The sequence below is a fragment of the Chiloscyllium plagiosum genome, unplaced genomic scaffold, assembly GCF_037043375.1.
Source record: "Chiloscyllium plagiosum isolate Xiang-an unplaced genomic scaffold, Cpla_swu_hap1 HiC_scaffold_1, whole genome shotgun sequence".
NCBI lineage: Eukaryota > Metazoa > Chordata > Chondrichthyes > Orectolobiformes > Hemiscylliidae > Chiloscyllium > Chiloscyllium plagiosum.
This window is the reverse complement of record NW_028270139.1, coordinates 165,406,931-165,423,390: the sequence shown is the minus strand read 5'-3', so window position 1 is coordinate 165,423,390 and position 16,460 is coordinate 165,406,931. Positions and strand designations below refer to the sequence as shown.

The following is a 16,460-nucleotide window of genomic DNA, read 5'->3' as shown; positions in this document are numbered from 1 at the left end:
CCCCATTAAACCCTTACCCTGACCTGGGCAACATGTCCCCTGACTTGCTCCATCAAAAACCCTCACGGATTTCAACACCTCCATCAAAGATCTCCACTCCGTCTTTTCCGCTGTTAGATTAGCTACGCCATGTTTCTGGAACATTCTGGTGAATCTCTCCTACACTCTCCCTCTCCTCAGGTACAAGGCCTAGATGGATTATTGCCCTCCATTGAGGCCTATCCTGTGGTTTGGAAGTGTTTTCATTTATGCATTCATGGGATGAGGGCACCACTGGCTAGGCCAGCATTTATTGCACATCCCTAATAGCCGAGAGGGCAGCTAAGAGCCGACTACGTTGCTGTGGGTCTGGAGTCACGTGTAGGCCAGACTAGGCAAGAATGTCAGTTTCCTTCCTGAGTGAGCCAGATGGATTTTGTTTTTCCTCAATAATTGATTCATGGTCATCAATAGACTCTTAATTCCAGATTTTTGTTTTAATTGGATTAAAATTCTATTATCTGCCATGTTGGGATTCAAACCCAGGTCCCCAGGACCATTACCTGGGTCTCTGAATTTACAGTCTTGGTATAATACCACTGGGCCATCACATCCAGTTTAATGTAGCTTCTTGCCTAATCGATACGCCGATCAATTGAGCTAATGTTTGATAACTACCTCCCGCTACCTTCAAAGATACCTGCGTGTACAGAGCCCTCCGGTAGCTGCAATGCTAGTTTTAGAGTTGTCTAATTTCTGCTGACCCTCCTCATACCAAAATGCACCTTAACAGCAAATACTTCTGCATTCTCACGGCAAGCTTTTTCTATCTCCAGCTGTGTCTCCAGCTCCTCCAGCTGTGCAATCAGGTCCATGGAAGCTGTAAAAGACAGGATAGCATGTTAGGAACGAGACTGCACCAGGATTACACTGCACAGGTTACATTATCAGAGGGATACTTCTGAGTAGTTTAAGATTCGTTCAGGGTGTGTGTATGTGTGAAAGTGTGTGTGCGTGCACGTGTGTGAAAGTGTGTGTGTGTGTGTGAGAGTGTGTGTGAAAGAGTGTGTGTGTGTGTGAAAGTGTGTGTTTCTGTGAGAGTGCGCTTGTGTCTTTGTGTGTGTGTTTGCGCGCATGTGTGGAGTGTGTGTAAATGTGTATATATGTATGTGTTTGTGTGTGTTTGAGAGAGAGTGTGTTTGTGTTTGTGTGTGGGGGGTGTGTGGGGTGTGTGTGAGAGAGTGCGCATGTGTGTTTGTGTCTGTGTGTGGGGTGTGTGTGTGTGTCAGAGAGAGATAGAGAGAGAGTGTGTGTGTGTTTGTGTGTATGTGTGTGTCTGTGTCTCTGTGCATACATGCATGTGTGTCTGTGTGTGAGACTGACTAGGTGTTTAGAGTTAACCACCTTGCTGTGGGTCTAGAGTCACACATAAAGCAGACCAGGTAAGGATGGCAGTTTCCTTCCCTGAAGGACATTGGTGAACCAGCTGGGATTTTTCAACATTAAACTAGCTTTTTATTGAGTTCAAGTTTCATCCCATACCATAGCAAGATTTGAATTCATTCCCCAGAAGCTGGGTCTATGGATTACTGTGTTACGACCAGGCTGGGTAAAGGTTGAGGAGTGATTAAGGTGTTTTGAATTTTCTTTCTGCCCACTCTCAGATTGGCAAGGCTGGCATTTACTGCTCTTTCCTGGTTCTGGAGTAGAGTGGTGCTGGAAAAGCACAGCAATTCAGGCAGCATCCGAGGAGCAGGAAAATTGACGTTTTGGGTAAAAGTCCTTCATCAGCAATAGAGGCAGGGTGCCTGCAGGGTGGAGAGATAAATGGGGAGTGGGGCTGGGGCGAAAGTAGTATAGAGTACAATATGGGGGTGGGGATGAAGGTGATAGGTCAGGGAGGAGGGTGGAGTGGATAGGTGGAAAGGAAGATAGGCAGGTAGGACAAGTCATTGGGGACAGTGCTGAGCTGGAAGTTTGGAACTAGGGTGAGGTGGGGGAAGGGGAAATGAGGAAACTGTTGAAGTCCACATTGATGCCCTGGGGTTGAAGTGTTCCGAGGCGGAAGATGAGGCGTTCTTCCTCCAGGCGTCTGGTGGTGAGGGAGCGGCGGTGAAGGAGGCCCAGGACGTCCATGTCCTCGGCAGCGTGGGAGGGGGAGTTGAAATGTTGGGCCACAGGACAGTGTGGTTGTTTGGTGCGGGTGTCCCGGAGATGTTCCCTGAAGCGCTCTGCTAGGAGGCGTCCAATCAGGACTCCCGCCCACCTTCCGAGGACCCCTTCGCCCACCTCCAACACACTGCATCCACCTGGACACCCCGCGCTGGCCTATTACCTGCCCTCGACCTCTTCATTTCCAACTGCCGCCGGGACATTAACCGCCTCAACCTGTCTACCCCCCTCCCCCACTCCAACCTCTCACCTTCACAACGCGCAGCCCTCCAATCCCTCTGCTCCAATCCCAACCTCACCATCAAACCAGCGGATAAAGGGGGCGCAGTGGTAGTCTGGCGCACTGACCTCTACACCGCTGAAGCCAAACACCAACTTGAGGACACCTCTTCCTACCGCCCTCCAACGCATCTCGTCTACATCCTGCACCTCCGCCCTTAGACCCCACCCTTCCAACCGTAACAAGGACAGAATGCCCCTGGTGCTCACCTTCCACCCTACCAACCTTCGCATAAACCAAATCATCTGCCGACATTTCCGCCACCTCCAAACAGACCCCACCACCAGGGATATATTTCCTTCCCCACCCCTTTCCGCCTTCCGCAAAGACCGTTCCCTCCGTGACTACCTGGTCAGGTCCACGCCCCCCTACAACCCTCTCTCCCATCCTGGCACCTTCCCCTGCCACCGCAGGAACTGTAAAACCAGCGCTCTCCATCTAAGATCCTAAAGGAGCCTTCCACATCCATCAAAGTTTTACCTGCACATCCACTAATATCATTTATTGTATCCGTTGCTCCCGATGTGGTCTCCTCTACATTGGGGAGACTGGACGCCTTATTGCAGAGCACTTTAGGGAACATCTCCAGGACACCCGCACCAATCAACCACACCGCCCCGTGGCTGAACATTTTCACTCCCCACCCTCCCCACTCTGCTGAGGACATGCAGGTCCTGGGCCTCCTTCACCGCCGTTCCCTCACCACCCGACGCCTGGAGGAAGAACGCCTCATCTTCCGCCTCGGAACACTTCAACCCCAGGGCATCAATGTGGACTTCAACAGTTTCCTCATTTCCCCTTCCCCCACCTCACCACAGTTCCAAACTTCCAGCTCAGCACTGTCCCCATGACTTGTCCAGACTTGTCCTACCTGCCTATCTTCCTTTCCACCTATCCACTCCACCCTCCTCCCCTGACCTATCACCTTCATCCCCTCCCCCACTCTCCACCCCCACCCTCCTCTCATTTCTCTCTCCACCCTGCAGGCACTCCGCCTCTATTCCTGATGAAGGGCTTTTGCCCAAAACGTCGATTTTCCTGCTCCTCGGATGCTGCTTGACCTGCTGTGCTTTTCCAGCACCACTCTGATCTAGAATCTGGTTTCCAGCATCTGCAGTCATTGTTTTTACCTGCTCTTTCCTGGTTACTGACAATGCCTGTGTCACCAACTCAGAGGGTCTGAGTGCCACCAGCATCTCCTCAGGGTGAAGCTAATAATGTCTACTCACACGGTTTAATGGCGATTGGCTCACAGCCTCTTGGTCACCTGCCAGTGAGGTGTAATGTGATTGGTCATTGCCACAGCCAACTGGGACAGTCACCAGCTGCTGTGGCCTCTGGAGAGTGACCGTTTGAGTGGGCGTTGGACGAGCAGAGCTGAAGGCCCAGAGACCGGGGGAAGCCAGTTTCTCAGCATTCCCCCCCCCCACCCCCCCCCCCCCCCCCCCCCCCAACTCCCCAGCCTTCATCTGAGGGAAGCACGGCAGGTTCTGAGCTAAGCCGAGAGGGATTTAACCCAAGCCATCATCTCATCTCATCAGACAGAAAACTGAGGAAGGGGCCTCACTCTTCAGCATTTCTGCTGAGCCACTTCCAGAGGAATGGCCCTTTGCTGAGAAGCTCTGAGTCCACAGTCACTGAAACATAGAGACTAGGGGCAGCAGTAGGCCATTCGGCCCTTCGAGCCTGCTCCACCATTCATTACCATCATGGCTGATCATCCAACTCGGTCCCCTGTTCCCGTTTTTTTCCTCACGCCCTTTGATCCCTTTAGCCTGCAAAACAAACCTAACTCCTTCTTGGAAACATCTAATGATTTGGCTTCAACTGCTTTCACCACGCGCAGGGTGAAGACATTTCTCCTCAGCTCAATCCAAAATGGCCAACCCTCTATCCTTAGACTGTGACCCCCTGGTTCTGAACTCTCCAGTCACCAGGAACATCGTCCATTTCCCCAGTCTATTCCTGTTAGAATGTTATAGCATTCCATGAAACCCCCCCAGTCCAGTGAACATAACCCTAACCAATCCAGGTCTCTGTTCAAACATCAGCCCTGCCAACTCCGGGTTCGGTCTGGTAAACCTTGGGAAACCTTCCGAACCAGAATGTCTTTCCTCAGATAAAGACACCAAACCTGCACACAATACTCCAGGCGGGGTCTCACTAAAGGCTCTGTAGGATTGCTCCAGAGAGTGGTGCTGGAAACGCACAGCAGGTCAGGCAGCATCCGAGGAGCAGGAAAATCGAAGTTTCGGGCAAAAGCCCTTCATCAGGACCTGTAGAATTGTTCCTGTATTCGAACCCTCTCTCTATCAAGGCCAATAGACCATTTCCCTTCTTCATCGCCGTCTGCACCTCCACGTTTACCCTCAGCAGCTGGTGGACAGGGTCATACAAAGACACAACCCCAGAGTTCTGTAATAGTATTCCAGTCACTCAGCTCCCTGCCTTCCTCTGTGGGGCAGACTGGATAAGGACACTAAACCTTCTCATTAGAATTGGAATTAGAATCCCTACAGTGTGGAAACAGGCCCTTCGGCCCGACAAGTCCACACTGAGAATCCCACCCAGACCCATTCCCCTCCCCTATTACTCTACATTTCCCCTGATTGGAGGACTGAGTGACCTAATGGGGTTTTCTGACAGCTGACAGATTCATGATCACTTTTACTGTGGTGTAACTGTCATTCCCGAATTCTCAAACGGAGACAGTAGGGTTTAAGCCGACTGCTCAGTAAGTGTTTTATTCAGATTCCTGTGCTGCTAGAACCATGTACAAACAGGTTCGGGTAGAGCTGGAGAAACGGGGCCTTCTTGTGGAGAAACCGAGACCTGGTGGATCACCCTGAAAGGGTCAGGTTGGTGCCATGTGGGACCCCTCCAGGTTCTGAAGAGCAGGAAGTGGGAGGTGATCAGTCTGAGATGGGAAAATAAGTCAGAATCACTGTGGTCACGTGATGGGACATGTTGGTTATCAGTCCAATAGCTAGAATTCAGGAAACTAAACTTGATCCTGTCTCCCTCCATCCAGTCTGACCTCTCTGTCTGTCTGTCTCTCTCTCTCCCCCTCTCCATCCAGTCTGACCCTCTCTCTCTCTCTCTCTCTCTCCCCATCCAGTCTGACCCTCTTGCTGCTGGTCCAGTCTGATCTTGTCTCCTTTATCTCTCTATCTCTCTGTCTCTCTTTCTTTCTCTCCTATGTCTGACGTTCTCTCCATCCGTTGCCAGCTGATGGCACACTGACCCTCTGACCATGTCTCTTCCCCTCACTTGACCTGTCCTATCTTCCCACCCTCCCCTCTGTGGCCCAGTTTGGTTTAATCCTGATATCCCCCCCATTAATGACTGAAAATGTCACAAGTTCCTGACACAGACGTGGCGTTTCTAACATCAGGATCAGAAACTCACTCTGTTCCAGCTCCTTCCGCACCATCTCGGACTCATTCATCTCCAAGGGCTGGGTTCTGTACGCATCCTGGAAAAGAAAATAGCCATCAAAATTGCTTTTTCGATCCTCACAATGATTCTCTCCATAAAACCATAAGGTACAGGAACAAAAGTAGGCCATTCAGCCCATCGATTCTGCTCCACCATTCGATCATGGCTGATATGTTTCTCAAGATCGTTCTCCTGCCTTCTCCCCATAACCCTTGCCCCCACCCCCCACTCATCAAGAACCTATCTTAATCCTTCTCAACAAAAGGATGTTACTGGGCGGCACGGTGGCCCAGTGGTTAACACTGTTGCCTCACAGAGCCAGAGACCCGGGTTCAATTCCCGCCTCAGGCAACTGACTGTGTGGAGTTTGCACGTTCTCCCCGTGTCTGCGTGGGTTTCCTCCGGGTGGTCCGGTTTCCTCCCACAGTCCAAAGATGTGCAGGTCAGGTGAATTGGCTGCATTAAATTGCCCGCAGTGTTAGGTAAGGGGTAAATGTAGGGGTATGGGTGGGTTGCGCTTCGGCGGGTCGGTGTGGACTTGTTGAGCCGAAGGGCCTGTTTCTACACTGTAAGTAATCTAATCTAAAACCCACACCTAATATCTGACTCAGTCATTAATGCTCCTTCCTCTCAAACTCCATCTTGAGAAAATCTATTTTTAATAATGAACTATGAGGAACTCGATATGCTGGTTAAAAATGGTTCCACCATGTGATTTCTGGGAGTTGTGTCCAGCGCTAATTACTGAAAATTCAAAAGCTGATGGATGTTATGGTTCACCTAATACTGACAAAAGGTTAACTGATTCCATGTAAGGAAGACATGCCAAAGTTATAAAGGGGGAGGTAAAAGATTAATGGCTCAACGAACTGGTGGATTTTAGAATCTTTTGAGCTGTTATATCCCGGAGATTTACTGTTCCACATTCACTCCTTCCTTCCCGTTTTCTCTCCTGAAGGCACTGGGTGATAGTTTCATTTCGGTTCGGAGAGTCAGAGAGTGACAAAGCTTTTCACTGTGCCTTGGTACACGTGACAATAAATTCAATTTGCTCCTTGCCTGATATCTACATTTGCCTGATATCCTTTCCAATGGGTGGCACTGTATTGCTGATCTTATCCCCACCCAAGCTCAGCTGGGCACAGAGAGATTAAACAGAAGGCCTTTTGTTCCTAACTCCAGTGTTGTACCAAATTGTCTGTTTACCAATGAAGCAAAAGTTTGTGTGGGAATTTCATTCCAGTTAGTGTTTCACTAACTTAATGGAGTTTTTTGAAGAAGTAACAAAGAGGATTGATGAGGGCAGAGCGATAGACGTAATCTACAGAGGAACCTTAATTGTTCGGCATTCGATTAACCGAATTTCAGATTATCCAAACAAGATCGTAAGGTCCCGATACTTGGCTAGTTATGTTATCCGACATCGATTACTGGTATTTGATTAACAAAATGAAATACTCCCCACTTCTGTCCATCAGATAATCGTGGTTCCTCTGTATGTGGACTTCAGTAAGGCGTTCGACAAGGTTCCTCATGGGAGACTGGTTAGCAAGGTTAGATCACGTGGAAAACAGGGAGAACTAGCTACTTAGACACAGAACTGGCTCAGAGGTAGGAGACAGAGGGTGGTGGAGGTGTTATGGGCCAGGCCAGACCCTTTCAAAATATGTTAAGGTGGTAACGTAGACCTTAACTTTTCCTGACGCTAAAGACGGATGTGACGTGGGTGTTCCAGGCGTGATGCACCTGGTCAATCCACTTGCTTTAAGCAAAACAGAATTTATTTAAACACTACAGTTGAAACATGAACAAAGAAAAGCAGAATTTAGAGTAACTTAACCATTAGAAAACTGAACCGACCTGAAACAGCAACTTAACTCATTATCTGTTCTGTTACAGTAACATACCATAAAAACGTGGCTTGGAAAAAGTTAAGTTCAAAAACAGATTCTTACGGATAGGAGGGAACAACATCCGTGACTGCTACAGCTTAACAAAAACTATAAAAAACTGATTTGGGAGAGCTGTTATTAAACTGTTAACCCATCAGACTCCTCGGCACCTCTACTTTTACTATCTCTCTTCAAAAAAAAAACCAATGACAAAATAGCCTTCTTAAAGTGATGGCATCATCATAGAGGGTTGTTTTTCAGACTGGAGGCCTGTGACCAGTGGAGTGCCACAAAGATCGGCGCTGGGTCCACTGTTTTTCATCATTTACATAAATGATTTGGATGCGAGCATAAGAGGTACAGTTAGTAAGCTTGCAGATGACACCAAAATTGGAGGTGTAGTGGACAGCGAAGAGGGTTACCTCAGATTACAACAGGATCTGGACCAGATGGGCCAATGGGCTGAGAAGTGGCAGATGGAGTTTAATTTAGATAAATGCGAGGTGCTGCATTTTGGAAAGGCAAATCCGGGTAGGACTTATACACTTAATAGTAAGGTTCTGTGGAGTGTGGCTGAATAAAGAGACCTTGGAGCGCAGGTTCATAGCTCCTTGAAAGTGGAGTCGCAGGTGGATAGGATAGTGACGAAGAGTCAAAAAGTGTGGGGCTGGAAAAGCACAGCAGGTCAGGCAGCACCCAAGGAGCAGGAGAGTCGATGTTTCGAGCATAAACTCTTCATCAGGAATGTGAAGGGGAGGGGTCTGAGAGATAAATGGGAGGGGGGTGGTGCTGGGGAAGGTAGCTGGGAAGGTGATAGGTGGATGAAGGTGGGGGGAGAAGGTGGTAGGTCGGAGAGGAGGGTGGAGCAGATAGATGGGAAGGAAGATGGACAGCTAGGACAGGTTGTGAGGGTGGTGCCAAGTTGGAAGGTTGGAACTGGGATAAGGTGGGGGAAGGGGAGATGAGTTAACTGTTGGAATCAACGTTGATCCTGTGTGGCTGAAGGGTCCCAAGGCGGATGATGGGGTGTTCTTCCTCCAGGCGTCGGGTGCTTTGGATTTGGGAATGGAGGAGGCCCAGGACTTGGATGTCCTTGGGGGAGTGGGGGGGGGGGGGGGGGGCGTTAAAGTGCCCAGCCAGAGGGTGGTGACGTTGTTCGGTGTGAGCGTCCCAGAGATGTTCTCTGAAATGATCCACATGTTGGCGTCCTGTCTCCCTCGTGTAGAGGAGACTACGTCAATAGCAACAGACCCAGTAGATGAGGTGTTCAGATGTGCAGGGAGTGGGGCTGGGGTGGGGGTGGGAATAAAGGTGGATATAGGTTGGGGTGGGGGTGTAGGAGGGGTCAGGGTGCAGGACGGTTTGTGAGTGGGGGTGGGGAAGGGAGAGTGGGGTTGGAGGAGTGGGAGGGTGGGGGTGGGTGAGTGGGGAAGGGGAAGTGGAAGTGGGGGTGGGTGTGGAGGTGGTAGGGGAGTGGGGATGGGGGAGGGGAAGTGGGTGTAGGGATGGGTGTGCGGGTGGGTGTGGGGGTGGGGCTGGGACCGGGGTTGAGTGTGGGATTGGTAGAGTGGCTGGTGGGGGGCTAGGGGTGGGGGTGGGTGTGGGGATGGGAGGAGGGCTGGGGTTGGGGTTGAGAGTGGGGTTGGCGGAGTGGGTGGTGGGGGTGGGGTTGGGAGTAGGGGGGTGAGGGTGGGAGTGAGGGTAGGAGTGGGGATGGGGGTGGGGTTGGGAGTAGGGTGTGGGAGTGGGGATGGGGGTGGGGTTGGGGGTGGCGTGGGAGTAGGGATGTGAGGGTGGGAGTTGGGGTGGGGATGGAGTAGGAGCAGGGGTGTGAGGGTGTGGATGGGGGTGGCGGTGGAGTGGGAGTAGGGGTGTGAGGGTGAGAGTGGGGTTGGGAGTGGGGTGTGAGTGTGGGTGGGGGTGGGGGTGGGAGTAGCGGTATGAGGGTGAGAGTGGGGATGGGGCTGTGGTTGGGAGTGGGGTGTAAGAGTGGGTGTGAGGGTGGGAGTGAGGGTGGGAGTGGGGGTGGGGGTGGGGTTGGGAGTGGGCATGTGAGTGTGGGTGAGGGTGGGGATGGGAGTAGGGGTGTAAGGGTGGGAGGGGGGATGGTGTTGGGAGTAGGGGGTGAGGATGAGAGTGGGGGTGTGAGGGTGGGAGTGAGGGTAGGAGTAGGGGTGGGATTGGGGTTCAGAGTAGGAGTGTGAGGGTGGAGTGAGGATGGGAGTGGGGGTGGGGATGGCTTGGAAGTAGTGGTGTGAGTGTGGAAGTCGGAGTAAGGATGGGATGGGAGTGGGAGTGTGAGGGTGGGAGTGAGGGTGGGGGTGGGGTTGGGAGTGGGGGTGGGGGCGGGGTTGGGAGTGGGGGTTGTGAGTGGGGGTGGGAGTAGGGGTGTGAAGGTGGGTGTGAGTGTCGGAGTACGGGTGTGAGGGTGGGAGTCGGAGTGGTGTTGGGAGTAGGGGGGTGAGGGCGGGAGTGGGGGGGTGTGAGGGTGGGAGTGAGGGTCGGAGTAGGGGTGGGAGTGGGGTTCAGAGTAGGGGTGTGAGGGTGGGAGTGTGGGTGGGATTGGGAGTGGGGGTGGGAGTAGGGATGTGAGGATGCGTGTGAGTGTCAGAGTACGGGTGTGAGGGTGGGAGTGAGGGTGGGAGTGAGAGTGGGGGTGGGGTTGGGTGTGGGAGTAGGGGTGTGAGGGTGGGTGTGATGGTGGGAGTAAGGGTGGGAGTAGGGGTAGGGGTGGGGTTGGGGGTGGGAATAGGGGTGTGAGGGTGAGAGTGAGGGTGGGAGTGAGGGTGGGGGTGGGGTTGAGTGTGGGAGTAGGGGTGTGAGGGTGGGTGTGATGGTGGGAGTAAGAGTGGGAGTAGGGGTGGGGGTGGGGTTGGGGGTGGGAGTAGGGGTGTGAGGGTGGGAGCGGGATTGGGGCTTGGAGTGAAGGTGGGGTTGGGAGTAGGGGAGTGAGGCTGGGAGTGAGGATGGGAGTAGGGTGTGAGGGTGGGGTGGGGTGGGAGTAGGGGTGTGAGTGGGGGTGGGAGTGGGGGTGGCGGTGGGAATAGGGGTGTGATGGGTGGGGGTGGGAGTGGGGTTACGGGTGTGAGGGGTTACGGGTGTGAGGGGTGGGAGTGGGGTGGGAGTAGGGGAGTAAGGATGGGAGTGGGAGTGTGAGGGTCGGGGTTGGGGGGGGGTTGGGGTTGGGAGTGAGTTTGTGAGTGGGGGTGGGAGTAGTAGAGTGAGGGTGGAAGTAGAGGAGTGAGGGTGGGAGTGGGGTGTGTGAGGGTGGGAGTGGGGATGGGTGTGAGGTAGGAGTAGGGGAGTGAGGGTGGGAGTGGGGGTGTGAGGGTGGGAGTGAGGGTGAGTGTGAGGTGGGAGTAGGGGAGTGAGGGTGGGAGTGAGGGTGAGTGTGAGGTGGGAGTAGGGGAGTGAGGGTGGGAGTGGAGGTGTGAGGGTGGGAGTGAGGGTGAGTGTGAGGTGGGAGTAGGGGAGTGAGGATGGTGGTGGGGTGGGAATAGGGGTGTGATTGGGGTGGAGTGGGGCTGGGTGTAGGGGTGTGAGGGTGGGGTTGGTGGTGAGGCTGGGTGTAGGGGTGTGAGGGTGGGGTTGGTGGTGGGATTGGGAGTGGGGTTATGAGGGTGGGGTTGGTGGTGGGATTGGGAGTGGGGGTGTGAGGGTGGGAGTGGGGGTGGTGTTGGTTGTGGGGCTGGGTGTAGGGGTGTGAGGATGGGGTTGGTGGTGAGGCTGAGTGTAGGGGTGTGAGGGTGGGGTTGGTGGTGGGATTGGGAGTGGGGGTGTGAGGGTGGGAGTGGGGGTGGTGTTGGTGGTGGGGGTGGGAGTAGGGGTGTGAGAGTGGGGTAGGTGGTGGAGGTGGGTGTAGGTGTGTGAGGGTGGGGTTGGTGGTGGAGGTGGGTGTAGGGGTGTGAGGATGGGGTAGTGGTGGGGCTGGGTGTAGGGGTGTGAGGGTGGGGTTGGTGGTGAGGCTGGGTGTAGGGGTGTGAGGGTGGGGTTGGTGGTGGGGTTGGGTGTAGGGGGGTGAGGGTGGGGTTGGTGGTGAGGCTGGGTGTAGGGGTGTGAGGGTGGGGTTGGTGGTGGGGCTGGGTGTAGGGGTGTGAGGGTGGGGTTGGTGTTGAGGGTGGGAATGGGTTTGTGAGGGTGGGGTTGGGTGTAGGTGTGTGAGGATGGGATGGGGGTGTAGGGGTGTGAGGGTGTGGGTGGGGGGTGGGGGTGGGGTTGGGTGTAGGGGAGTGGGGGTGGGAGTAGAAGAGTGAGGGTGGGAGTCGGGTGTGTGAGGGTGGGAGTGTGGGGTGGGTGTGAGGTAGGAGCAGGGGAGTGAGGGTGGGAGTGGGGGTGTGAGGGTGGGAGTGAGGGTGAGTGTGAGGTGGGTGTAGGGGAGTGAGGATGGTGGTGGGGTGGGAATGGGGGGTGATTGGGGTGGGGGTGGGGTGGGAGTAGTGGTGTGAGGGTGGGGATGAGGTGGGAGGAGGGAAATGGGGTCGGTGGTGGGGTTGGGAGTAGGGGTGTGAGGGTGGGAGTGGGGGCGGGGGTGGCGTTGGGTGTTAGGGCTGTGAGGGTGGGGTTGGTGGTGGGATTGGGAGTGGGGGTGTGAGGGTGGGAGTGGGGGTGGTGTTGGTGGTGGGGGTGGGAGTAGGGGTGTGAGGGTGGGGTTGGTGGTGAGGCTGGGTGTAGGGGTGTGAGGGTGGGAGTGGGGGTGGTGTTGGTGGTGGGGTTGGGTGTAGGGGTGTGAGGGTGGGGTTGGTGGTGAGGCTGGGTGTAGGGGTGTGAGGGTGGGGTTGGTGGTGGGGTTGGGTGTAGGGGTGTGAGGGTGGGGTTGGTGGTGAGGCTGGGTGTAGGGGTGTGAGGGTGGGGTTGGTGGTGGGGTTGGGTGTAGGGGTGTGAGGGTGGGGTTGGTGGTGAGGCTGGGTGTAGGGGTGTGAGGGTGGGGTTGGTGGTGGGGTTGGGTGTAGGGGTGTGAGGGTGGGGTTGGTGGTGAGGCTGGGTGTAGGGGTGTTAAGGCGGGGTTGGTGGTGGGGCTGGGTGTAGGGGTGTGAGGGTGGGGTTGGTGTTGAGGGTGGGAATGGGTTTGTGAGGGTGGGGTTGGGTGTAGGGGTGTGAGGGTAGGATGGGGGGTGGGGTTGGGTGTAGGAGTGTGAGGGTGTGGGTGGGGGTGGGGTTGGGTGTAGGGGAGTGGGGGTTGGGGTGGGGGTGGGCTGGGTGAAGGGGTGTGAGGGTGGGGTGGTGTTGAGGGTGGGAATGGGTTTGTGAGGTTGGGGTTGGGTGTAGGGGTGTGAGGGTGGGATGGGGGTGAGGTTGGGTGTAGGGGTGTGAGAGTGTGGGGTGGGGGTGGGGGGTGGGGGTTGGGTTGGGTGTAGGGGAGTGGGGGTTGGGGTGGGGATGGGCTGGGTGTAGGGGTGTGAGGGTGGGAGTGGGGGTGGTGATGGGGGTAGGGGTGTGAGGGTAGGATGGGGGGTGGGGTTGGGTGTAGGGGTGTGAGGGTGTGGGTGGGTGTGGGGTTGGGTGTGGGGGAGTGGGGGTTGGGGTGGGGGTGGGCTGGGTGTAGGGGTGTGAGGGTGGGGTTGGTGTTGAGGGTGGGAATGGGTTTGTGAGGTTGGGGTTGGGTGTAGGGGTGTGAGGGTGGGATGGGGGTGGGGTTGGGTGTAGGGGTGTGAGAGTGTGGGGTGGGGGTGGGGGGTGGGGGTTGGGTTGGGTGTAGGGGAGTGGGGGTTGGGGTGGGGATGGGCTGGGTGTAGGGGTGTGAGGGTGGGAGTGGGGATGGGGATGGGGGTAGGCGTGTGAGGGTGGGAGTGGGGGTGGGGGTAGGGGTGTGAGGGTGGGAGTGGGGGTGGGGGTGGGAGTGGGGATGTGAGGGTGGGGTTGGGTGTAGAGGTGTGAGGGTGGGGGTGGGGGTTGGTGTTGGGGGTTGGGTTGGGTGTAGGGCTGTGAGGGTGGGGTTGGTTGTGGGGGTGGGAATAGGGGTCTGAGGGTGGGGTTGGGTGTAGGGGTGTGAGGGTGGAGGTGGGGGTGGGGTTGGGGGTTGGGTTGGGTGTAGGGCTGTGAGGCTGGGGTTAGTGGTGGAGGTGGGTGTAGGGGTGTAAGGGTGTGGTAGGTGGTGGAGGTGGGTGTAGGGGTGTGAGGGTGGGGTTGGTGGTGGAGGTGGGTGTAGGGGTGTGAGGGTGGGGTTGGTGGTGGAGGTGGGTGTAGGGGTGTGAGGGTGGGGTAGGTGGTGGAGGTGGGTGTAGGGGTGTGAGGGTGGGGTAGGTGGTGGAGGTGGGTGTAGGGGTGTGAGACTGGGGTAGGTGGTGAAGGTGGGTGTAGGGGTGTGAGGGTGGGGTAGGTGGTGGAGGTGGGTGTAGCGGTGTGAGGGTGGGGTAGGTGGCGGAGGTGGGTGTAGGGGTGTGAGGGTGGGGTTGGTGGTGGAGGTGGGTGTAGGGGTGTGAGGGTGGGGTAGGTGGTGGAGGTGGGTGTAGGGGTGTGAGGGTGGGGTAGGTGGTGGAGGTGGGTGTAGGGGTGTGAGGGTGGGGTTGGTGGTGGAGGTGGGTGTAGCGGTGTGAGGGTGGGGTAGGTGGTGGAGGTGGGTGTAGGGGTGTGAGGGTGGGGTAGGTGGTGGAGGTGGGTGTAGGGGTGTGAGGGTGGGGTAGGTGGTGGAGGTGGGTGTAGCGGTGTGAGGGTGGGGTAGGTGGTGGGGGTGGGTGTAGGGGCTGTGAGGGTGGGGTAGGTGGTGGAGGTGGGTGTAGGGGTGTGAGGGTGGGGTAGGTGGTGGAGGTGGGTGTAGGGGTGTGAGGCTGGGGTAGGTGGTGGAGGTGGGTGTAGGGGCCGTGAGGGTGGGGTAGGTGGTGGAGGTGGGTGTAGGGGTGTGAGGGTGGGGTAGGTGGTGGAGGTGGGTGTAGGGGTGTGAGGGTGGGGTTGGTGGTGGAGGTGGGTGTAGCGGTGTGAGGGTGGGGTAGGTGGTGGAGGTGGGTGTAGGGGTGTGAGGGTGGGGTAGGTGGTGGAGGTGGGTGTAGGGGTGTGAGGGTGGGGTAGGTGGTGGAGGTGGGAGAAGGGGTGTGAGGCTGTGGTTGGTGGTGGAGGTGGGTGTAGGGGTGTGAGGGTGGGGTAGGTGGTGGAGGTGGGTGTAGGGGTGTGAGGGTGGGGTAGGTGGTGGAGGTGGGTGTAGCGGTGTGAGGGTGGGGTAGGTGGTGGAGGTGGGTGTAGGGGCTGTGAGGGTGGGGTAGGTGGTGGAGGTGGGTGTAGGGGCTGTGAGGGTGGGGTTGGTGGTGGATGTGGGTGTAGGGGTGTGAGGGTGGGGTAGGTGGTGGAGGTGGGTGTAGGGGTGTGAGGGTGGGGTAGGTGGTGGAGGTGGTTGTAGGGGCTGTGAGGGTGGGGTAGGTGGTGGAGGTGGGTGTAGGGGTGTGAGGGTGGGGTAGGTGGTGGAGGTGGGTGTAGGGGCTGTGAGGGTAGGGTAGGTGGTGGAGGTGGGTGTAGGGGTGTGAGGGTGGGGTAGGTGGTGGAGGTGGGTGTAGCGGTGTGAGGGTGGGGTAGGTGGTGGAGGTGGGTGTAGGCGCTGTGAGGGTGGGGTAGGTGGTGGAGGTGGGTGTAGGGGTGTGAGGGTGGGGTAGGTGGTGGAGGTGGGTGTAGGGGTGTGAGGGTGGGGTAGGTGGTGGAGGTGGGTGTAGGGGTGTGAGGGTGGGGTAGGTGGTGGAGGTGGGTGTAGGGGTGTGAGGGTGGGAGTGGGAGTGGGGGTAGGGCTGGGTGTAGGGGTGTGAGGGTGGGGTAGGTGGTGGAGGTGGGTGTAGGGGTGTGAGGGTGGGGTAGGTGGTGGAGGTGGGTGTAGGGGTGTGAGGGTGGGGTAGGTAGTGGAGGAGGGTGTAGGGGTGTGAGGGTGGGGTAGGTGGTGGAGGTGGGTGTAGGGGTGTGAGGGTGGGAGTGGGAGTGGGGGTGGGGGTGGGGGTAGGGGTGTGAGGGTGGGGTAGGTGGTGGAGGTGGGTATAGGGGTGTGAGGGTGGGGTTGGTGGTGGAGGTGGGTGTAGGGGCTGTGAGGGAGGGGTAGGTGGTGGAGGTGGGTGTAGGGGTGTGAGGGTGGGGTAGGTGGTGGAGGTGGGTATAGGGGTGTGAGGGTGGGGTAGGTGGTGGAGGTGGGTGTAGGGGTGTGAGGGTGGGGTTGGTGGTGGAGGTGAGTGTAGGGGTGTGAGGGTGGGGTAGATGGTGGAGGTGGGTGTAGGGGTGTGAGGGTGGGGTTGGTGGTGGAGGTGGGTGTAGGGGTGTGAGGGTGGGGTAGGTGGTGAGGGTGGGTGTAGCGGTGTGAGGGTGGGGTAGGTGGTGGAGGTGGGTGTAGGGGTGTGAGGGTGGGGTTGGTGGTGGAGGTGGGTGTAGGGGTGTGAGGCTGGGGTTGGTGGTGGAGGTGAGTGTAGGGGTGTGAGGGTGGGGTAGATGGTGGAGGTGGGTGTAGGGGTGTGAGGGTGGGGTTGGTGGTGGAGGTGGGTGTAGGGGTGTGAGGGTGGGGTAGGTGGTGAGGGTGGGTGTAGCGGTGTGAGGGTGGGGTAGGTGGTGGAGGTGGGTGTAGGGGTGTGAGGGTGGGGTTGGTGGTGGAGGTGGATGTAGGGGTGTGAGGGTGGGGTAGGTGGTGGAGGTGGGTGTAGGGGTGTGAGGGTGGGGTAGGTGGTGGAGGTGGGTGTAGGGGTGTGAGGGTGGGGTAGGTGGTGGAGGTGGGTGTAGGGGTGTGAGGCTGGGGTAGGTGGTGG

General features: G+C 56.7%; 1 protein-coding gene across 4 annotated transcripts in view; it reads right to left on the bottom strand.

Moving 5' to 3' along the window:
* Positions 1–16,460, bottom strand: part of LOC122546768 (shootin-1-like) — a 110,748-nt gene that overhangs the window by 56,289 nt on the left and 37,999 nt on the right. For all 4 annotated transcript variants that reach the window (XM_087996717.1, XM_087996775.1, XM_087996831.1 and 1 more), the window contains 2 exons: positions 5,840–5,906; positions 765–859 (listed from right to left, as the gene is read on the bottom strand). In XM_087996717.1, coding sequence (XP_087852843.1) covers positions 765–859; positions 5,840–5,906 — 162 coding nt within the window. The remainder of the gene's footprint in view (positions 1–764; positions 860–5,839; positions 5,907–16,460) is intronic.